This window comes from Crocuta crocuta, unplaced genomic scaffold (genome assembly GCF_008692635.1).
Source record: "Crocuta crocuta isolate KB4526 unplaced genomic scaffold, BGI_CrCroc_1.0 scaffold176, whole genome shotgun sequence".
NCBI lineage: Eukaryota > Metazoa > Chordata > Mammalia > Carnivora > Hyaenidae > Crocuta > Crocuta crocuta.
The window spans coordinates 807,746-832,052 of NW_027531905.1; the positions used below are offsets into that span (position 1 = coordinate 807,746).

General features: G+C 38.9%; 1 protein-coding gene and 1 non-coding gene across 2 annotated transcripts in view; one reads left to right on the plus strand and one right to left on the minus strand.

The window, feature by feature from the left end:
- Positions 1 to 24,307, plus strand: part of PKP2 (plakophilin 2) — a 79,510-nt gene that overhangs the window by 10,404 nt on the left and 44,799 nt on the right. Inside the window, exon 3 of the mRNA XM_077774526.1 lies at positions 6,841 to 6,976. Within this exon, the coding sequence (XP_077630652.1) occupies positions 6,841 to 6,976 (136 nt within the window). The remainder of the gene's footprint in view (positions 1 to 6,840; positions 6,977 to 24,307) is intronic.
- On the minus strand, positions 1,443 to 1,544 carry LOC144240296 (U6 spliceosomal RNA). Its single transcript, XR_013337669.1, has one exon. It is a non-coding gene; the product is annotated as a U6 spliceosomal RNA (small nuclear RNA).

Consider the following 24,307-nt stretch of genomic DNA (forward strand, 5'->3'; position numbering starts at 1 on the left):
TGCTTCAGATGCTGTGTCTCCCTCTCTCTCTCTCTCTCTCTCTCTCTCTCTCTCTCTCTCTCTGTCCCTTCCTTGCTTGTAGTCTGTCTCTCTCAAAAATAAAAAAAATAAACATTAAAAATATTTGTAAAAACTTTCTTGTTAAAAAATGCTGAGCATCATCTGGGCATTCAGAGAGTTATAATCGTTTTTCTGGTGGAGGGCCTTGCCTAGAAGCTGATGGCAGCTGACTGGTCAGGGTGGTGCTTGCTGAAGGTTGGGGTGGCTGTGTCGTGTGGCAGTTGTTTGTTTTTTTAATTTTTTTAAATGTTTTTTATTTATTTCTAGGAGAGAGAGAGAGTGACAGCGTGAGCAGGGGAGGGTCAGAGAGAGAGGGAGTCACAGACTCTGAAACAGGCTCCAGGCTCTGAGCTAGCTGTCAGCACAGAGACCGACGCGGGGCTCGAACCCACGAACAGCGAGATCATGACCTAAGCGAAAGTCAGACGCTTAACCGACTAAGCCACCCAGGCGCCCTGCAGTTTCTTAAAATTAGACAGTGAGGTAGACCCCATCAATTGGCTTTTCCTTTCATGAATGATTTCTCTGTAGCATGTGATGCTGTTTGTTAGCGTTTTACCCACAATAGAACGTCCTTCAAAATTGGAGTCATTCCTCTCAAACCCAGCTGCTTTATCAACAAAGTTGATGTAATATTCTAAACCCTTCGTTGTCATTTCAACAGTCTTCACAGCATCTTCACCAGAGAAGATTTTATCCTCAAAAAACCACTTTCTTTGCTCACCCATAAGAAGCGACTCCTCTTTTATTAAGGTTTTATCGAGATTGAAGCCATTCAGTCACATTTTCACGCTCCACTTCTAATTCTAGTTCTCTTGCTCTTACCACAGTTACTTCTTCTCCTGAAGTCTTGAACCCTTCAAGTCATCCATGAGGGTTGAAAACAGCCTCTTCCAAACTTCTGTTAATGTTGATATTTTGACCTCTTCCTATGAATCAGGAATGTTCTTTATTAATTTTTTAAAAACGTTGTATTTACTTATGCAATCTCTACACCCAGCATGAGGCTCTAGCTCACGACCCTGAGATCCAGAGTTGCATGCCCTTACAACTGGGCCAGCCAGGGACCCGGAATCGGGAATGCTCTTGGTGGCATCTAGAATGGTGAATCCTTCCGTAAGGTCTTTAACTTACTTTGCCCAGATCTGTCAGAGGAATTACTATCTATGGAAGCTATAGCCTCGTGCAGTGTATTTTTTAAATAAAGTTTTTGAGTGTGGTTGACACACAATGTTGCATTAGTTTCAGGTATACAACATAGTGATTAACGGGTTTATACCTATGTTTATCACAGGTGTAGCTACCATCTGTCACCATTCAACGCTACCACAATGTCATTGACTATATTCCGTATGCTGTGCCTTGCATTCCCATGACTTTTAAAAGCCATAGACCACTTCACGAATATCCGTGTTATTGTTGTGCAGGAGCATGCTCATCTTCTCTGTATCATTCCAATTTTAGTATATGTGCTGCCGAAGCATTGTGTTTCTTAAGTAATAAAACTTAGGTGCCCAAAATGACTCATCGATCCATGAGCTGCAGAGTGGATATCATGTTGATAGGCATAAAAACAACATTAATCTCAGTAGGCGGCGACGGTCTCCCCGGGGCGGCTCAGGAAGCTAGGAGTCACCCCGCGAAATGTGTGAGGAAAGGTGTGAGGACACCCCGGAAGCCTGAGGTTCAGCGCGGCTGGTGGGGCACACCGAGGCGCACCTGTGCGCGGCCTTGCGTGGCCGCCTCCCGCGTCCGGGCGCGTTTCCTCCGGGGNCCTCCCCTTCCCCACTGCTGCTGATCCTAGAGAGGCCACAGGCCACAACCGTGTGCAGACTGCGTGCAGGAGGGCTTTGGCACTTAGCACTCGTGTGGCCCAGGGTGGTGGTGGCCGTGTGCAGAGGGCCCGTGTTCCGGCCAGGCTGTGCCAACCAGGGAAGAGGCCTGGTCGCTTTCCCACTAGTTGTCCTTTTTCTAGAGTCCACTTACACGTATTTTAGTTTTTCTCATCTCACTTAATCTAATGTCTTCAGGATCCATCCATGTTGTTGCACATGGTGGGACTTCTCTCCTTTGTTTCTGCGGACAATGCTCTGGTGTGATACACACACATGATTTCTTGATCCATCTCGTGGTGGACACTTCAATGATTTCCATGTCTGGGCTCCTGTAGATAATGCTGCTGTGAACATGGGGTGAAGACATCTTTTTAAGTTAGTGTTTTTGTTACCTTTGCACACACACACTTGACTCTTGAATTGTGCCGGTCCTCTTACCTACAGATGAGTTTTCCATCGATACTCCTCGGTACTGCACATGTCTTCCTTCCTTCCTTTCTCTGGCAGACTTTGTTGTGAGAACGCAGTATGTGATACGTGTAACATACAGGGTGTCTGCTAATGGCAGTTCACGTTACCTCTAAGGCTCTGGTCAGTAGTAGGTCTTAGCACTAAAGTGTTTCGGGAGTTGAAAGTTATAAACAGATTTTCAACTGAATATGGGGGTGTTGGTGGTTGTACCCCCATGCTGTTCAAGGGTCAACTGTGTTCTCACAAGTGGAAGTGCTGGATCATATGGTAGTTTAAGTCTTGGAGGATCCTCTGAACTCTTCCAGTCCGCAGTCCCACCAGCAGCACACGAGGGTCCTGTCTTCCATCCCCGACAGCGTTTGTTACCTCTTTTTGACGATGGCCATGCTACCGGGCGCAAGGTGGCATCTCCTTGTGGTTTTGCTGTGCATTTCCCTAATGACTGGAGATAGAAAGCATCCCTGTACCTGTTGGCCTTTCACATGTTTGACTGTTTCCTTGCTGAGCTGTAGGAGTTCTTTATATGTGTGGATACTAAGCCCTTATCAGGCATGTGGTTTGCGATGTTTCTCCTTTGATTCTTTGAATTTATTGTTGCTCTTTTGCTGTGCAGAAGTGTGATGTAGCCCCACCTGGTGATTTTTTACTTTCTTGCTTGTGCTTTAGGTGTTACAGCCAAAAGTCCTCACCAAGACCACATCACGGAGCTTCATTACTGTGCATTCTTCTAAGAATTTCATGATTTCAGGTCTTACACTTAAGTCTTTAACCCATTTTGAGTTAGTTTTGGTGACTAGTGTAGGATCAGGGTCCAGTTTCATTTCTTTACATATGAATATACAGGCACCCCAGCACCATTTATTGAAAAGACTATCTTATCTGCCCTGAATAGTCTTTAAAGAAGAGGGAGAACTCCTTTTTAGACAACCTCCACTGCTACCTCTAGACATAAGAAAGAAGGTCCCCACCCCACCGCCACTCGAGAATTGACTGATAGGATCTTGCATCTGTGGAATTCTCTGAAATAAAGGTAATTAAAAGGCAAAAAAAAAAAAAAAAAAAACCACACAACATTAATCTCGTACATCTCCATCAGATTTCTTGGGTGACTGGGTGCGTTGTCAGTGAGCAGTAATATTCTGAAAGGAATCTTTTTCTTCTGATCAGTGGGTCTTAACAGTGGGCTTAAAAATTCAGTGAATCATGTTGCAAACGACTGTGCTGTCATCCAGTGTTTGTTGTTCAATTGGCAGAGCACAGGCAAAGTAGGTTTAGCATAATTCTTTAGTGTCCTAGGATTTTAGAAATGGTCAATGAGAATTGGCTTCAACCTCAAATCACCAGCTGCAGTGGCCCTTATAACATAGGAGTCAGCCTGTGTTTTTGAAGACAGGCATTGGCTTCTCCTAGCTATGAAAGTCCTAGGTGGCATCTTCTAATGTAAAGCCACTTTGCTACATTGAAAATCTATTTTTTAGTATAACCACCTTCCTGAAATACCTTAGCTAGATCTTCTGCGTAACCTGCCTCAGCCTCTACATAAATGCTTCGCCTTGTACTTAGATGTTATGGAGATGGCTTCTTTCCTAAACCTCATGAACCAGCCCCTGCTAACTTCCAACTTTTCTTCTGCAACTTCCTCACCTCTCTCAACCTTCATAGATTTAAAAAAGTCAGGGCCTTGGTATGGATTAGGCTTTGGCTTAAGGGAATGTTGAATGTTGGGCTGGTTTGACCTTCTATCCAGACCGCTGAAACTTTCTCCGTATCAGCAATAAGGCTGTTTTGCTTTCTTATCATTTGTGTGTTCTCTGGAGTAAACTTTGAATTTCCTTCAAGAACATTTTGAATTTCCTTCAGGAAATTTTCCTTTGCATTTGCAACTTGGCCAACTGTTTGGTGTAAGAGGCGTGGCCTGTCTGGACTTTCAACATGCCTTCCTCGCTGAGCTTAACCATTTCTAGCTTTTGATATATAGAGAGATGTGCAACTCTTCTCTTCCCTTCCCTTGAACACTTAAAGTCCACGGTAGGGATTATTTGGCCTAGTTTCAATCTGTGTCCCAGGAATAGGGAGGCCTCAAGCAGAGGGAGAGAGGTGGGGGAATGGCCAGTTGATAGAGCAGTCAGAACCCACACATTTATGGGTCAAGTTTGTCATCTTATATTGGTGTGGTTTGTGGCACCCCAAAAGAAGTATGGTAGTAACATCAAAGATCATTGATCACAGATCACCATAGCAAAAGTTTTAAATATCATGAGAATTACCAAAATGTGACACAGAGATGAGGTGAGAAAATGCTTTTGGAAAAATGGTGCTGATGGACATGTTGGACATAGAGTTGCCACAACCTTCCATTTTTAAAAAAAAAATTTTTATAGTTTTTATTTATTTTTGAAACAGACAGAGCATGAGCGGGGGAGGGGCAGAGAGAGAGAGGGAGACCCCGGATCTGAAACAGGCTCCAGGCTCTGAGATGCCTGCACAGAACCGGATGTGGAGTCGAACCCACAAACTGTGAGATCATGACCTGAGCCGAAGTCGGACGTTTAACCGACTGAGCCACCCAGGTGCCCCACAACCTTCCATTTTTAAAAAAGCAGTATTGCAAAGCATAGTAGAGTGAGATACAGTAAAACATGCTATGCGTGTGTTCACTGTGCTTGCTAGTAAATACTAGAAAACACCCTGCCACACTGTCTTTTTTATTCTCCATTACCTGGAATGAATCAGGTGTACCCCTCTTTGAAGCCAGAGTCCTATAATACATTTAAAACATGTCTTTAGCCACAGTTCTAAGATTTTGCTGTCCTCTGTCTGGTTTCTCTGAGTCAATGCTTAAGAAAGCATGAATGTATTAACATCCACAGTAATAATAGGCCACCTAACCTGGCTACCCTCTAGGCAGAAATAAAAAGGGAGAAAAAACCAGTTCGATGAGGCATTTGGGAGTTACTGTTTTACAAGTGGCAATTTTATTTGTCCTCTATAAATTACCCTCTCTTGTGTCAAACTGCATCAGATTTCATCATCACTATAAATACCTGCAATCTAGTATGCTACTAGAAAGACATAAACCAAATGTCATTATAATGGTAAAACAAATGATAAAAGAATGTTTATAAAATTGTTTTCTTTAAGAGAAAGCATATATTTTTAAAGTTTATTTATCTTGAGAGAGAGAGAGAGAGAGAATGCAATCAGAAATAGAGGAGAGGCAGAGAGGAAGGAGGAGAGAAAATCCCAAGCAGGGGCAAAGCCCAACAGAGGGCTTGAACCCACAGTAAAATCATGATCTGAGCTGAAATCAAGAGTCAGATGCTTAACTGAGTGAGCCACCCAGGTGCCGCAAGGAAAAGCATATTTAAATCTTTTAAAAATTTATTTTAATGTTTTTCATTTTTGGGAAAGAGACAGTGTGAGTGAGGGAGAGGCAGACAGAGAGGGAGACACAGAATCTGAAGCAGGCTCCAGGCTCTGAGCTGTCAGCACAGAGCTGGATACAGGGCTCGAACTCGTAAACCAGGAGATCATGACCTGAGCTAAAGTCAGACACTTATCCAACTAAGCCACCCTGGTGCCCCAAGAAAAAGCATATTTATAATTGTCTTTAATCATTACCTTTCCTGATGAATTTTTTCATATTAGCATGATTTATTTGAACAAAACAGGTTTCCTGGATGTTACTATTTACATGCCGTTATATTTATTAAATAACACTTTAAAGGCACCTGGGTGGCTCAGTGGGTTAAGTGTCTGACTGAGACTCAGGTCATGATCTCATGGTTTGTGAGTTTGAGCCCCACATCCAGCTCTCTGCTGTCTGCACAAAGCCTGCTTCAGATCCTCTGTCCCCTCTCTCTTGCCCCTATCTACTAGTGCCCTTTCTGTGTGCTCACTTGTTCTCTCTCTCTCTGTTTCTCTCTCTCTCTCTCAAAAATAAACATTATAAAAAGAGAACATTTTTAGAATGCTTATTCTAAAATTCATTTTTAACTGAAATAATCTCTGAACAGCTTTGAGAAAAACCTAACGATTACTGAGGGATGGTATATCATTCCACAGGTGTAAAGTTACCATGGTAGAAATAATTTTTTTAACTTCTTTGACCAAATTTATTTTAAATTCCACATAAAGTCTTATTGTGCCTTTAAAGTGACTTTTTAAGATGTAATTATCACGCTACATCTGTTTATTTTCAGTGAAATCAGTTTCCTTTCTTTGCTCTATATTACGATGCTACTCAATTCAGTGACATTCTAGAGGCCAGTGTGACCAGAAGTAGACCATCTCTACTGCTGGCTTCCTATGCCTTCTGATCTCAGATGATGAGTTTTCTTCTGGCTGAGGAAAAGCCAAGGCTTAGATGTTCTAGGTGCTTCCCCATATTAGCTGAGCCATCTCTGGAGGATCAGGTTGGTAGGCAGGAGGGAGCAGGTTTGGAACTCTGCTGAATCTCTGACTGTTTGTCTAGGAATGCAGACATGGAGATGACTCTGGAGCGAGCAGTGAGTATGCTCGATGCAGACCACACACCGCCACCCAGAATTTCTGCGGCAGCTACTTTCATACAGCACGAGTGCTTCCAGAAATCTGAAGCGCGGAAAAGGGTGAGTATCATCTTAAGTCCAGTGTAAAATTATCACACCTTGACCTCTATTATGGTGGCCCTGCACACTAAAACCAATTATTTATTTATTTATTTATTTATATTTTTTATTTACTTCTAGGAGAGAGAGAGAGAGAGAGAGACAGCGTGAGCAGGGGAGGGTCAGAGAGAGAGGGAGACACAGACTCTGAAATAGGCTCCAGGATCTGAGCTGGCAGTCCGCACAGAGCCCGACGCGGGGCTCGAACCCCCGNAGAGCCCGACGCGGGGCTCGAACCCACGAACCGCGAGATCATGACCTAAGCGAAAAGTCAGACGCTTAACCGACTAAGCCACCCAGGCGCCCCCCAATAATTTATTTAAATTATAAAAAAATCTTTATTGAGTTATATGTCAACTATAGGTCAATTTTAAATAACAAATTAATAAAGTCTTCATTGAGCCTTTTTAATTAAAAGGACATATACACTCATTACCAAAAAAAATTACTACAATTCAGAAACTTAGAATGTAAGCCCCCACACAAACCTTCCCCTTCTTTGTCTGTCTCCCCAGACTCTGTGCTTTAGGACCAAAGCCACCGGCAATTGTTACTCCCAATCTGTGTACTTTCAGAGTTTTCTGATGGGAGGAGGGGGTTAGAGAGCTAGCAAGAGCACGCATGAGCATTTTAGACTATTGTTTTCTATATTGAAATATATAAAATATAAGCAATGTTTCACAGTTTTTTCATTAAGCAATAATGAAAATGGTTCAGTAGACAGCTTTGTACATATATCTTTTGGCATTTCCATAGTGTTGTATAGGACAGACCACCCCCCAGATGGAATCACTAGGTCATTCTGTGTTTAAAAAGTGGTACATTTGTTCAGGAAAAAAAAAAAAATCATAGTTGAAAAAAGTATTTCAGCTACTCCAAACCTCAGCCTATTTCTCGTCTTTCTTTTTTCTCTCTCCTGTCCTCTCTCCTCCTTCCCTCCTGTTTCTCTGTCTCTCTCTCTCGCTCATATCATTTTGAGTGTCTTTCCAGAGAGATTCTATACATGTAAATACAATCACTGGAAAGATTGGTTCAGTATCTTTTTTGGTTTAAAACAAAATTACAAATGGTAGCAGATTATATATAGTAGTCTGCACTTTGTTTTTGTTTAATGCTGTATCTTGGAAAGGTTTGATGTATGTTAGCCCTTCTTCATTCTTTAAAATTGCTACATGGATTTCTTTTGTATAAATGTACCAGTTTTGTTTGTTCATTTTTTAACAGCTTTATTAAGGTCCAATTAAATTTTACCATGTTTAGCCATCATGAAGCCATCACGATCAAGATAATGAGCATATCCATTATCCCCAAAGTCTCTTTCTGCCCCTTTATAATCCATATGTCTGACCCCTCCGTAACCCAGGTCACCGATGATCTGCTACCTGTTAAATATAGATTATATTGAAGTTTCTAGAGTTTTATATAAACTATAGAGTATATATGCCTTATTTCTTTGGATTCTTTTCCTGAGCTTTAATCTTTTGAGATTCGTCCATGTTGTATGTATCGAATGATGCATGCGTGTGTGTGTTTGTGTACAGCTGAATAGTATTTCATTGTATGGATACACCTTAATTTGTTGATTCACCTGTTGATGGATATTTGAGTTTTGGCTATTGCAAATAAAGCTGCCGTGAACATATATGGACAAATATGTTTTCATTTCTGTTGGGTAGCGCTCTAGGAGTTGAATGTCTGGTTGAAATGGTAGGTGTATGTTTGACGTTTTAAGAAACCGCCAAACTGTATATTTTTATTATTCTGGGGGAGAGAGAGAGAGACAGTGAGAGAGTGAGGGAGTGCGTGAGTCCCAAGCAGGCTCTGCACCATCAGAGCCACCCAGGCATCCCTTTTTTCCTTTAAAAAAATTAAATTCCAGTTAGTTAAATACAGTGTAACATTAGTTTCCGGTGCACAAAACAGTGATTCAGCACTTCCGTATAATACCCAGTGCTCATCACAACAGGGTACTTCTTAATCTCCATCATCTATTTAACCCATCCACTCACCACCTTCCCTCTGGTAACTATCAGTTTGTTTTCTATAGCTTAGAGTCTGTTTCTTGGTTTGCCTCTCTCTTTCCCCCCCATGCTCATTTGTTTCTTAAATTCCACATGTGAGTGAAATATGGTATTTGTCTTTCTCTGACTTATTTCACTTAGTATTATACTCTCTACCTCGGTCTACGTCATGACAAATGACAAAACATTTCATTATTTTGTTTATGGCAGAGTAATATTCCATTACTTTATCCATTCTTCAGTCAATGGACACTTGAGCTGTTTCCATAATTTGGCTATTGTTGATAATGCTACTGTGAACATAGGGGTGCATGTACCCCTTTGAATTAGAATTTTCGTATTCATTGGGTAAATACTAGTGCCATAGCTGCATCATACAGTGGTTCTATTTTTGACTTTTTGAGAAACTTCCATACTGTTTGCCAGAGTGGCTGCACCAGTTTGCATTCCCACCAACAGGGCAGTAGGGTTCCCTTTCTCCTCATCCTCTCCAACATCTGTTATCTCTTGTGTCGATTTTAGCAATTTTGACAGGTATGAGGTGATAGCTCATAGTTCTTTTGACAATTTTTATTTGGGTTTTTTATTCTCTTGTCATTGAATTTTGTCAGTTGTTTCTATATTCTGGATACATCTTTTTTTTTTTTTTTTTTTCCAAATATGTGCTTTAGAAATACTTTCTCCCAGTTATATTTTATCTTTTCATTCTTTTAACAGTTTTTTTATTTTGGTAGAGTCTAATTATAAATCTTTTCCTTTATGGATTGTGCTTTTCATGGTGTATCCAAGAAATTTTTCTGTACTCTGAGGTCACAAAGACAATCTATATTTTCTTCTAGAAGTTTTATAATTGTCAGATTTTATAGTTGGTGTATGGTCCATTTGGGATTAATTTTGTATATGTTGCAAATGTGGACTGACATTCCTTTAAAAAAAAAGAAATCATGTAGGGGCACCTGGATGGCTCAGACAATTAAGCGTCCAACTCTTGGTTTCAGCTCAGGTCATGATCTCATGATTCATGGGTTTGAGCCTGACGTTGGGCTCCATGCTCACAGCTCTCTCTCTCTTTCAAAATGAATAAATATACATTTAAAAAATATATATATGCAATTGTTTAGACACGATTTAACAGTGTCTAAAAGATTATTATTTTGGTGTTACATGTCTATGCCTTTGTTGAAAAGTAATATCGCATCTATGAATCTGTTTCTGCATCATGTATTCTATTTCCCTGATGTATTACTGTTCTATCTTCATGCTAATACCATACTGTCTTGATTACTATAGTTTTATATATTAATACAGTTTTATATTGAAGTTTGCTAATGTTAGTCCTCTGACTTTGTTCCTTTTCAAGTGATTTTGGCTATTCTAAGTCTTTTATAGTCCCATTTAAATTTTAGAATCAGCTTGTCAATTTCTTTATGACCAAACTGCTAGGATTTTGTTTGAGATTGCATTGAATCTATAAATTAATATATGGAGAATTTTCATTTAAGCAATGTTAAGTCTTCTGACCCATGACCGTGGTACATTTCACTACTGATTTAGATCTTTTTTAATTTCTCTCAGCAGTGTTTTGTAGTTTTTACTCCAGAGGTCTTTCTTGGTTTCTGTCAGATTTATTCCTAAAGTGAGCCAGTGAGCTTTTATTTCTAAAAGCTTTTACACATGGTCTGGATTTTTTTTCTACTTCATTTTTTGATTGTTCAATGCTAGTATCTAGAAATCTAGTTGATTCTTGTATATTGATCTTGTATCCTGTGATATTACTAAATTCACTCTTAGCTCTAGTAGCGTATTTGTCAGATTTTCTACAATGATCATGCCACCTGCTAATAACAACAGTTTTATTTCTTTCTTTGCAATCTGTATGACTTACATTTCTTTTTTTCTTTTTTTCTTTGGTACTGGCTAGAACCTCTAGTACAGTATTAAAAAGAAGTGAAAGTGGATATGTCCTTTTCTTGATCATGGAGGGGAAGCATTTGGTTGTTCTTGCACTATTAAGTATGATGCTACCTGTAAGTTTTTGTTTGTTTTTTAGGAATTTAATCTGGGGGATTTTTATGTGGGGTGTTTTTTTTTTGGAAGAATGGAAAATAATTTATATTTTAGCATTTTTAACATATTTCTTTTTCTTGCTCTTTGCTGATTTTTAAAATTGAGTTATAATTGACATATAACAGTATATTACTTTCAAGTGTAAAAGATGATATTATATATGTGTATATCATGAAATGATTACCAGTCTAGTTACCATCCATCACTACTCAGTTATAAATGTTTTTCTTGTGATGAGAACTTTTAAGATCTACTGTAAGCACTTTCAAATATACAATACACTCTTAATAATTTGCCATCATGATGTACATTACATCTTAACTTATTTTATAACTGGAAGTATGTACCTTTTGACCACCTTCACCTATTTCACCCATGCCAAACCTCCCACATCTGGCAACCACCAGTCTACTCTCTGTATCATTGATTTTGGTTTTTGTTGGCTTGTTGGTTTGTTTTTAAATTCCACATATAAGTGAGATCATACAGTATTTGTTCACTGTCTATTTTACTCAGCATAACGTCGGGCTCTGTGCTTACAGCTAGCTCAGAGCCTGGAGCTTGTTTCCAATTCTGTGTCTCCCTCTCTCTCTGACCCTCCCCTGCTCACGCTGTCTCTCTCTCTCTCTCCTAGAAATGAATAAGACATTAAAAATTAAAAAAAAACAAAACAGTTTTTCATATGTTCAGAAATCTTGAGGAAAGATGGTACATGTTAGGTAGAGACACAGAAGATAGAAAAAAGGCTCACAACTTTTAGAGATAAAGACTACAATTTACGAACTAAAAAACCTCCAAACAAACCCAAATGAGATTAATGGCATATTAAGTTTGCAGAAGAAAGGATTATGAATTTATTTTTCTTAATTTTTTAAATGTTTATTTATGTATTTGAGAGAGAGAGAATGAACGAGGGAGGGACAGAGAGAGAGAGAGGGAGACACAGAATCCAAAGCAGGCTCCAGGCTCTGAGCTGTCGGCACAGCCCTCAAGGTTTATCCATGTTGTTGCAAATAGCAGGATTTCCTTTTTATGGCTGAATAATATTCCATTGTGTGTATATATCACATTTTCCTTATCTATTCATCCATCAGTGGACACTTTGCTTCCATGTGATAGTTGTAAATAATATGGCAATTGTAAATATTACTGTAACAATAAACATGGAGGCTCACATATATGTCCAAGCTAGTGTTTTCATTTCCTTCTGATAAATATTCAGAAGTAGAATTACTGGCTCATAAGGTAGTTCCAGTCTTAATTTTATGAGGAACTTCCATACTGTTTTCAGAGTGTTTGTACCAAGTTACATGCTCTCCCAACAGTACACAGGGGATTCTCTTTTCACCACTTCCTTCCCAACACTTGTATACCTTGTCTTTTTGGTAATAGCCATTCTGACAGGTGTGATGTGATATCTCATTGTGGTTCTGATTTGCATTTCCTGACGATTAAGAATGCTGAGCACCTTTTCTGTATGTTGGCCATCTGTATGTCTTCTTTGAAAAATATTCAGGTCCTTTGCCCATTTTTTATTCAGATTGTTGTTGCTTTGCTATTGAGTCATGTGAGTTCTTTATATTTTGAATAGTAACCCCTTATCAGATTGATGATTTGCAAGTATTTCCTCCCATTCCATAGGTTGTCGTTTCATTTTGTGATAGTTTCCTTTGCTATTTGATCTAGTCCCACTTGTTTCTTTTTGCTTTTGTGGCAAAAAATCATTGCAAAGACTGACATCAAAGAGTTTACTGCCTATGTTTTCTTCTAGGAGTTTTATGGTTTCATGTCTCACATTACGACTTTATTCTATGTTGAGTTAATTTTTGTGTATGGTGTGAAGTAGTGGTCCAGTTTCACTTTTTTTTTTTTTTTTTGCCTGTGGCCATCCAGTTTTCCCAGCATCATTTGTTGATGAGGCTCTCCTTTCCCCAATGTATATTCTTGGTTTTTTTGTTGTAAATTAATTGGCCATATATGTGTGGATTTTTTTCTGGGCTGTTTATTCTGTTCCACTGATCTGTGTGTCTTTTTATGCCAATATCATACTGTTTTTATTACTATAGCTTTTTAATATACTTTTGAAATCAGGAAGCATGATGCCTCCAGCTTTATTTTTCTTTCTCAAGATTGATCTGGCTAGTTAGGATCTTTTTATGGTTCCATATACGTTTCAGGTTTGTTTTATTTCTGTGAAAGATGTCATTAGAAAAATTTTGATAGGAATTGCATGGAATCTGGAGATTATTTTGAGTACTATGCACAATTGAACAGTGTTTCTCTAATTCTTAAGCAGGGAATATCTTTCCATTTATTTGTGTCTTTTCTTTCATCAATGTCTTATAATTTTCAGTGGATGGATCTTCCTCCTCCTTGGTTAAATTTATTCCTAGGTTTTTTTAATGCAATTGTAATTGGGATTGTTTTCTTAATACTGATAGTTTATTACTGGTGTAGAAAAATGCTGCAGAATTTTGCATGTTGTTTTATATACTACAATTTTACTGAATTCATTGATTAGTTCTAATAGACTTTTGGTAGAATTTTTAGGATTTTCTATATAATATGTCATCCACAAATAGTGACGGTTTTAGTTTTTCTTTACCAATCTGGGTGACACTTTTTTTTTTCTTGCCTAATTACTCAGCTAGGACTTCACTACTATGTTGAATTAAAGTGGTCAGAGTGGACATCTTTGTCTTGTTCTCAGTCCTCAGAATAAAAAAGCTTTTAGCTTTTAACCACTGAGTATGTTAACTGTAGGTTTTTCATAAATCACCATATCAAGTTGAAGAACTTACCTTTATCTCTAATTTTATGGAGTTTTATTTTGGTTTTTACTCAAAAATGGCTTTTTGGGGCACTTGGGTGGCCCAGTCAATTAAACATCAGACTTTGGCTCGGCAAAATCTCAGTTTGTGAGTTCAAGTCACACGTCGGGCTCTGTGCTGGCAGCTTGGATCCTGGAGCCTGCTTCGGATTCTGTGTCTCCCGCTCTCTGCTCCTCCCCCACTCATATTCTCTCTCTCTCTCTCTCTCTCTCTCTCTCTCTCTCTCTCTCAAAAGTAAACATTAAAATTTTTTTAATGGTTTTGGGATTTTATCAAATGTTTTATTCACTTATTAAAATATTTCTATAGTTTTTATCTTAATTTTGCTAATATGATAAATTACTTTGACCTTTAAGTGTTATCCCATTCCTGGGATCTCACTTGGTCACAATGTACTATTACTTTTTTAAAATTAGATTTGGTAAAATTCTGTTAAGGCAGTTATACAATTATATTTATAAAGGATGTTGATTTCTTCTTGTAATGTCCTTCTCCAGTTTTGGATTTAGAGTAACACTAGCTCCCTAGAATAAATTGGGAAGGATTCTCTCCTCTTCAATTTTCTGAAAGTTTGATTGTAATTAGAATTATTTCCATCTTAAATGTCTGGTGAAACTAACCAGCAAAGCTAGCTGGACTTGAACTTTTCTTGGGAGGACCTTCAGATGATGAGACTGGCACACTGCCCGCTGCACCGAGGAACGAGCTAGGTTCTTAACTGTAAACTCGGTTTCTTTAATTGATAATGGGGCATCGGGGGCTCTGTATGCTTCATAGTGAACTTCAGTACTTTGTGTCTTTCAAAGACTTGTTCCATTTCATCTCGGTTTTTCCAGTGCTCTTCACTGCCTTAGGTCAGTGTTATCTGTTATTTCCCGTTGCCTAAAGAATTCTCTCTAACATTTATTTCAGTGCAGGTCTCCTGGTGGTTAACTCAAGCTTTTGTATGTCTGCAAAGGAATTTCATCCTTGTTTTTGAGAGGCCTTCTCAGTAGCAGTGGAATCCTAGGTTGCCAGTTTTTATTTCAATACTTGAAAGTTGTGGCTTCACTGTCTTGCTTTGGTTCAGACAAGAAATCATCTGTCATCTCTATTATTCCTAGTACATACTGTATCTCTCTCCACCAACCCAGCCTGCTATGAAGATTTTCTCTTTATTACTAGTGTTGAGCAGATTGGTCACAATGTGCCTTGGTATAGTCTTCCTTAGGTTATTTTGTGCTCGGGAACTCACTGAGCTTCTTAAATTTGTAGATTTTTTACTTTTCATCACATTTTGGAATTTTGGTTAGAATTTCAAATTTTCAACCATTAATTCTTCAAAGTTTTTTTTTCTGTCCTTCCTTTGGGAACTCACTAAATATATATTTGGCTACTTGAAGTTGTCTCATACATAGCTCATCTGTACTCTATTCTTTTTCTTTAGTTTTTGTTTTCTGTATGTTTTCTTTTAGATATGTTTAGTTGCTGTGTTTTAAATTCACTAATCCAGGGTGCCTGGGTGGATCAGTCAGTTAAACATCTGACTTCACCTCAGGTCATGATCTCACAGTTTGTGGGTTTGAGCCCCATGTCGGGCTCTGTGCCGACAGCTCAGAGCCTGGAGCCTGCTTTGGATTCTGTGTCTCCCTCTCTCTCTGTCCCTCCCCCATTCATTCTCTCTCTCTCTCTCTCTCTCAAATAAATAAATAAACATTTAAAAAATTAAGAAAAATAAATTCATAATCCTTTCTTCTGCAAACTTAATATGCCATTAATCTCATTTGAGTTTGTTTGGAGGTTTTTTAGTTTGTAAATTGTAGTTTTTATCTCTAAAAGTTGTGAGCCTTTTTTCTATCTTCTGTGTCTCTACCTAACATGTACCATCTTTCTCAAGATTTCTGAACATGTGAAAGACTGTTTTTTTTTTTTTTTAATTTTTAATGTCTTATTCATTTCTAGGAGAGAGAGAGAGACAGCGTGAGCAGGGGAGGGTCAGAGAGAGAGGGAGACACAGAATTGGAAACAGGCTCCAGGCGCTGAGCTAGCTGTCAGCACAGAGCCCGACGGGGGGCTTGAACCCACGAACTGTGAGATCACGACCTAAGCAAAAGTCAGACGCTTAACCGACTAAGCCACCCAGGCGCCCCTGAAAGACTGTTAAGATAGCTGCTTGAATGACCTTGTCTGCTAACTCTAATATCTGTGTCCATTTCTTCTTTGCGTGCCTGGGGATTTTTCATTCAATTCCAGTTATTATGAATTTTATCTTGTTGGATGCTGGGTATTTTTATATTTCTGTAAATATTCTTTTTTTTTTTTAATGTTTTATTTATTTCTAGAAGAGGGAGACAGCGTGAGCAGGGGAGGGTCAGAGAGAGAGGGAGTCACAGACTGAAACAGGCTCCAGGCTTCGAGCTGGCAGTCAGCACAGAGCCCGACGCGGGGCTCGAACCCACAAACCGCGAGATCATGACCTAAGCGAAAGTCGGAAAGTCGGACGCTTAACCGACTAAGCCACCCAGGCGCCCCTATTTCTGTAAATATTCTTGACCTTTGTTCTAAGATGTAGTTAAGTTACTTGAAAACAGTTTGACTCTTTTAAATCTTGCTTTTGAGATTTGTTAGGTAGAACTGGAGCAGCATTTATTCTAGAACTAATTAATCCCTACTTCTTAAAGCAAGACCGTTCTAAAAACCCTAATCACCATAAATTATGAGGTTTTCTGACTGGCTAGTGCGAATAGGCACTGTTCTTGGGCCTGTGAGACCACGTCCTTTTCGTTGGTTATTTCCCTGGCTCCCGCCAATTTTCTCACACACATGCACTAATTAATACTCTACTGAATATTGGATGGGGACCCTCTGCAATCTCAGGACTTCTCTTTCTGTGCAGCTCTTTTCTCGTTGATACTTCTTCCCTATGGACTCTTCTTGGGCCCTGCACTGTCTCCTGAACTCTGCTTGTTGAATTCCATTTGGATTTTCCCTCACTGCACAACAGCCTGAGAACTCTCTCCAGACAGTGACCTTTGACAGCATCGGGCTCACCTTATTTGTTTTCCATCCCTTAGGGATCACTATCCATCACTGCTACGTTATCAATTCTTGAAACCATTGTATGGTTTGTCTGGTTTTTAAAATTGTTACAGATGGTAGGTAAATCCAGTCTTTGCCACTCTTGAGTCATTATTAATTTTGATAAATAATTCTCTAATAAATTCTACTCAAGGTTGTGTAAACTTAAACCCCACCAACATTGTGTCAAAGTGCCCATTTACATGGATCATTGCTACCATGAGATTATTCTTTTTTGTTTGCTTTTGTTAATCTAATAAGCAAAAAAACACACATCAAATAAATGGCATCTCTTTATGGTAGAAATTTTCCTGTTTTTTGAAATCAAGACTAATCGTTGGTCATTTAGTCAGTTACAGAGAAAAAAATTTTAATTATACACACACCACACACACAGACACACACACAGTGTGTCATAATCTTTCATAAACTATGCCCATTATGTATTATCTGCAATTTTTAGTTTCTTTAAAGTGAAATGAGAACTTAATGGCACTAATTCATCTGAGTTCACCTCCTTCTGAATTTTTACATTTCCCATAGTCTTTTACATTAATTTTGTTCACAGTTACAGAGCTTTTTAAAGCTGTTTTCCTTTATCTAGTCTTTCCAAAGCATGCAGATTGGTTTTCGGAGAGAACTCTTTTCACCCTTGTATTTCATTCATTTCCAGAACAGGTAAATAAATTACATGATTACGTTACAAGTACAAGTGGCCTAAATACTTTGGGAAACACGTAGGTTATTATTGGTAAATGTGTAACTCAACTAGTAGAAATAGGAATGCAAAGCCCAACATAGAGTAACCTCTCAGCTTTGATTAATTCCCAGGAAATCAGTAGGGCTTCCCAAGGGAAACAAGAATGTAGCTAATCCTACAGACCACTGAAGTAGAGTCAGGCAAAAGAGTTCTGTGGACTGTTTTCTCCAAAGATTTGTATATCCTTAATGCTTTGTAGGAATTCTTTTATCTATTATACATAATATTATATATAATCCAGTGTTACGCATCTTACGGTGTCTTTCATCATGCAGGATTTAAAAAGTCTTCTGAAGTCAAGTTTATCAGTATTTCTACTCATGGCATCTGTATTTTAGGTATTACTTTAAAACCTATCCCCACATCTAGATTACTTCTCGTTTTAAAATCTACATAATTATTGCGTAGTTCTCACTGCCCTTTGCCTGGATGTTTGCTCCATGGGAAAAATAAGTAAGGATTTAAAAAAATAATATATTTAACTAGTAAAGAACCTTCTTAATACCTATAGGTGAAGAGAACTGGGCTAAAAAATTAGTCCTTTCTATGACTAACTTGGATAAATGTTTAAATCTTTTTTTATTACCAATTTTAAAAAGCTGGCCGTTATTAAGCATGCTTTCATTTTCTAATATGGAATTGAATTTTTCTTTTTCTCAAATTGGGCTAGATTTCTACTATCTCTTAAGTTACTAATTTTATTATAAATATCATTTTGCTTACATATGTGATTAAAGCTGCGCTTGCCTTCTTGGCTCTTATTCTAAAACTAGGACAAACACTGGTTTTGAGAAAAATGAAACATGAAAGTCACACTGAAACCTAAAAATATGTATGCATGGTAGAAAAATTTAAGTATTATGTTATAACCCAGGAACATTAACAAAATACTGCTAATATTAAGCATAGTTCTATGGTGTTTGAATTTATATATAAAAGACATTACAGGCTCAGTCTCTGGAGCATGTGATTTCTGATCTTGGGGTTGTAAGTTTAAGCCCCATGTTGAGTATAGAGATTATTTAAAAATAAAATCTTAGGGCGCATGAGGGAGAGGGGGAAATGGGTGATGGGCATTGAGGAGGGCACTTGTTGGGATGAGCACTGGGTGTTGTATGTAAGTGATGAATCACGGGAATCTACCCCCAAAACCAGGAGCACACTGTACACAATGTATGTTAGCCAACTTGACAATAAATTAAAATTAAAAAAAATAAAATATAATCTTTAAAAAAAGACCATTACAATTTGAATATAAAGATCAAAATCCTAAATCATAAACTTTTTAAACCAGTGGCAAATTTTTAATTCTTATTTGATTTGATTAGGACTCAGCCCATTTATCATACTTGATCCCTCTCTCCTTTTTGAACCTTTCTTCTTTTGGCCCAGAGTCTCCTGGTTCTTTTTCCATTTCTCTGGCTCCTTCAGTTTTCTTCTGTGAAAAATTTATCTTCAACTATCCCTTAAATATTTATGTTCCTGAGATGCCTTCCTGGGACTTTTCTTAGTCTACACCATCCCTGACCTGCCTCATCCACTCCTGTGACTTCCATTCATATGTGATTTAGATGCTGATGACTTACTGCATCTCCAGCCCCTGTCTCTCCCTTGGGCTCTAAACCATGTGCCCATCTATTTCCTGGACATCCCACTGAACTCAACATCAGTGTTTCAAAAATGAGCTCTTTCATCTCCTTTTGCTTTTCCTTTCTACTAGCCAACCCTCCTTCTAGGAAACTTGTTCTTCCTGCTGGGTTGGAAGGCAGGACCCGTGGTGGCTTGAGCATTAACACTCAAAAGAAGTAAGTCGGAGAAGGGTGAATCTCAGCACCCTAATTACCTCAGTGACCTTGGGCAAGATATTTAACCCCTGGCATTCCTGAGCCTTGGCATTCCTACCTATAAAGTGGAAATAATCATCCTACTAGAAAGAGTTGTGAGAATGCATTCAGATAATGGTATAATGCCTGCCCCAAAATGATGAATCAAAGTGTATTATTTCCTGTGTGAGTGGTAATTCACCAGGTGGTATGGCACAAAAACTTGAACCGAGACTTTGAACTTTGTTTTATTCTTACCTCTCAACATTACTCATTTCATGTAGTCTTCAAGTCTTTTGTTTGTTTGTTTGTTTTATTTATTTCTAGGAGAGAGAGAGAGAGAGACAGCATGAGCAGGGGAAGGTCCGAGAGAGAGGGAGTCACAGACTGAAACAGGCTCCAGGCTCTGAGCTGGCAGTCAGCACAGAGCCCAACGCGGGGCTTGAACCCACGAACCGCGAGATCATGACCTAAGCAAAAGTCGGACGCTCAACCGACTAAGCCACCCAGGCCCCCCCCAGTCTTCAAGTCTTATTAGTGCTGCATCTTTAAGTATCTTGACTCTACCCACCTCTTCCCCTCCCTACTCAGCACCACTCTGTTAATTCCTACCACCATGTTTTCTGTTAATTCAGCCACTCCCTGGTTAACTTCCCTTCTTTCACTTTAAACCACTACTGATATAGTTGCCATTTAGCACCCACTTGCCTTTAGGAGGAAGGATAAATCCCTTAATTTTATCTGCAAGACCCTTCTAAACCTGACCTTATTCCCATTCCTGCTTCAGTTCACCTCACCAGACTTTTGAGTACCATAACTATCTTGCAGAATCTTATAAAATTCATATAATTCATTACTCAAAATTTGAGAAATTAAGAAACAAAAAATACCCATGCCCACAATTCCCAATATTGTTACCATTTTGGTTTTGTTCTCTGACTTTTTAAAGGTATATATATACCTATAATCAAACTGAATATGTAGCTCTGTTTATAGGGATTTTTTTGCTTTGATTTTAAAAAGCATGCACAAATATATGCTTATTACTTAAAAAATACAAAATAACAAGCTGCTTTCATAAATTATACCTTCATCATTTCTTCCAAACTCCCTAAATCCATTTCCTTCTTTATATCTGTGTTTGAGTCAAAATACATACATGTTTTATACATTTTTTTCCCAATAACACTGTATTATAAGCATGTTCTCATAACATTAGCAACATTATGCATACCTCCTATTAGTGGTGTCATATTAATGGTGATATAGTAGCTACCATGTGTTGAGTGAGTGCTTATGTACCTAGCATGCAGATGGTTAATTTTGGATTAATCTGCATTTGACTGGTGAGGGAACAGTAATGACCTGTATAAAATACCTGTCGGTTTTAACATTACTCTGTCTCTCCCATGGAAACCTCAATCTGTGTGGATTATGACAATCATTAACTAGTCTTCCCCTGCTGTGGGACACTTATTTGAATTTTTCCCTATTATAAATACTATAGTCACAGGGTGCTTGGGTGGCTCAGTTGATTAAGCATCTAACTCTTGATTTTGGCTTCCGTCTTGATCTCACGGTTCATGGGTTTGAGCCCCATGCCAGGGTCTACACTCAGCACAGAGCCTGCCTGGGATTCTCTCTCTCCGCCCCTCCTCCGCTTGTGTGTGTGTGCTCTCTCTCTGAAAAATAAATAAATAAACTTTATTAGAACATAAATACTGTATTTACAATTACGTGCGTGTGCATTTCAAATTATTTCCTAATGAAGGTTATTAGAAGAGAATATTTTTAAAGTTTTTGACACTTACTGCCAATTGCCTTCCTGAAAGGTTATACCAATTTACAGGGAGTGATGAATTCTAATGGGAAGGAAAAGAGAGAAGGGGAGTGAAATTTCACAGAGGAGGTGACATTTGAGCCAGCTCATGCAAGATGAGCAGGGCTTTGCCAGACGTGAGGCAAAGTGGTCAGAGCATTCTCGACAGGACAGGAAGTAAGAGCAATGACATCACGGCATGAAGAAGCCCTTGCCCCCAAAGGAATCAGTCTGTTCCCTCTGCTTATTTGCTACCAGAAATCCTCATCATTTATTTTATAGTTGGCAGGAAGAAGAATCAGAATAGAGCCCTTCCATATATTTAGAAACCATCTCAAATGAAAAGTCTTTTGAAGTTCTGAGATATTCATGTTAGTCTGTTTCTTCTTTCCTTTTCCCAAAGGGAGAACAAATCCCCTGAGGAGTCAGCATAACTGGGATATACATGCCACCTCTCCGATCCATCTGCTTCCCTGAATTTAAAGGGGAAAGGACAGTACATTTGACAGTGGTTCTAATGTATATAGGATCCAGGGCGCCTGGGGGGCTCAGTCAGTTGAGCGTCCGATTTCGGCTCAGGTCATGATCTCGCTCATGGGTTCGAGCCCCGCATTAGGCTCTGTGCCGACAGCTCAGAGCCTGGAGCCTGCTTCAGATTCCGTGTCTCCCTCTCTCTCTGACCTTGCCCCACTTGTGCTCTGTCTCTCTCTCTCTCTCTCTCAAAAATAAACATTAAAAATAAAAATAATGTGTAGAGGATCCATCACCAACCATCCTTCTAGTTCTATGCAATGAGGAAAATGTCTCAACTTCTTGCATTTGATATTGATTTTCTATCAATCTGCTTGATAAGATAAAAATAACTAAAGTCTATTTTTAAATTTGGGAGAGGTGCCAGACAGTAGGGTCTGTCAAATTCTACAATAACTAGAGCTGTAGCAGATTTCATCATTTATCTGAGCATGGTGTGTCCGCCATGCCTTCTTTCTGGGCTGGAGGAAGTGCTGAAAGCCCAAAGGGTAAAAGTGAAAGGGTAAGCAAAGCCGCTGTCCAACCCCCCGAGTCTGCCTCCACACGCTGCTTCTCGCTAATTCTATCATTGCATCAGGAAATGCAACATGACCAGCAAGCCACTTCCCATCATGTTTTGAAGAAGGCTACTTATAAATTAAGTAATAAAATATTTCTAAAGCTCACAAAGCACCTTCAGGACAAACAGGATTTTCTTTTTGCATCTGATGTTTATACTGCTACTATAAAGATTTAGTAAAGCTGGCATTTATGAAGTTTATGGAGTGTACACTTAACCAACTTAAAACCTAACCGTGAAACAGAAATTGATGGAATTAGGACAATGTAAATTACAGGCAATTTTTAAATAAATTGTGCCTTTCTGCTCTTCAGGAAGTATAATAATGGAAATAGATGACATGATAAATAGATGATCTACTGGACCAAAATTAATTGATGACTAAGAAATCTTTAGCATTTTTGTGCAAATATATTAAAATGGCTGTAGACATAGCCCAACAAAAATGCTGTGACCAGTTTACCAATTATGTCCTGTCCTGCAGTGTTGCCTCTGAAGTGAGCTGATAAATGGAAGTATTTTTCCTCATTATTACCAGTGAAGCCTTAAAAAGACCGAAAGGGTACTTCTCTCTTAAGATTCTTAAGCTATCAGATAACATAGATGAAACTCTTAACACTATGCCAACGCCTTCTAATGGTAGAAATGGGTGGAAGAGTCATTATCTGTGTTTTATTATTATTATTATTATTATTATTATTATGGTTATTGTTTTTGAATCTTGACTTTTATTCTTGCCTTGCTAGTCTTCCCCCCAGTCCTAAGAAAGGAAGATGTGAGATTGGAAGGTTATGTCTTAAATACCATTTATCTACGAAAAGGAAGCTGAAATTTGATGATACATAGGAAATGTGAAACGGTTTTAGGGGGCACCAGAACACCAACAGTTGAGCAATTAGCACATCATTCATAAGTGATGAACTTCGTCTGAAAGGGAAACTCCTGCCCATTCACAACAACAATTATTTCCTAAAAATTCCTGCATTAAGATGGTGAAAATGACTGAGATCTTTACCAAAAGTTCTTAGAGATTTAAGATGTCTGCATCACGGGGACGCCTGGGTGGCTTAGTCTGTTAAGCGTCCGACTTTCGCTTAGGTCATGATCTCGCGGTTCGTGGGTTCAAGCCCCGCATCGGGCTCTGTGCTGACTGCCGACTCGGAGCCTGGAGCCTGTTTCGGAGTCTGTGACTCCCTCTCTCTCTGACCCTCCCCTGCTCACGCTCTCTCTCTCTCTCTCTCTCTCTCTCCTAGAAATAAGTAAAAACATTTTAAAAAATTAAAAAAAAGAAAAGATTTCTGCATCACGGGTGCCTGGGTGGCTCCGTCGGTTAAGTGTTCGACTTCAGCTCAGGTCAAGATCTCACAGTCTGTGAGTTCGAGCCCCACATCGAACTCTGTGCTGCAGCTCGGAGCCTGGAGCCTGCTTTGGTTTCTGTGTCTCCCTTTCTCTCTCTGCCCCTCCCCTGCTTGCATTCTGTCTCTCAAAAATAAATAGTAAACATCAATAAAAATTTTTTTTAATTTCTGCATCAGATGCCAATGGAAGCCCATAAGAAGGAGAGCCCTCAGTCTGCAACTTAACATTTTGCTTCAGCAACCCCCTGTCCAACCACCTCTTGACTTCTTTAGATAATATTTGCAGCCCAAAATATACAGTCACATTGCTCAGATTGCCATGAGTTGACCTCTTCTTGAACAGCCGTACATCTCAGAATCTAAACCATCTATTTTCTTTTCCTAGTGCTGGCCCTTTCTCTAAGAGACAGCGTGCCCTTGTTTGTATATTTGGATAGGAAAAATATTTTTTAAATAGCATATCAAA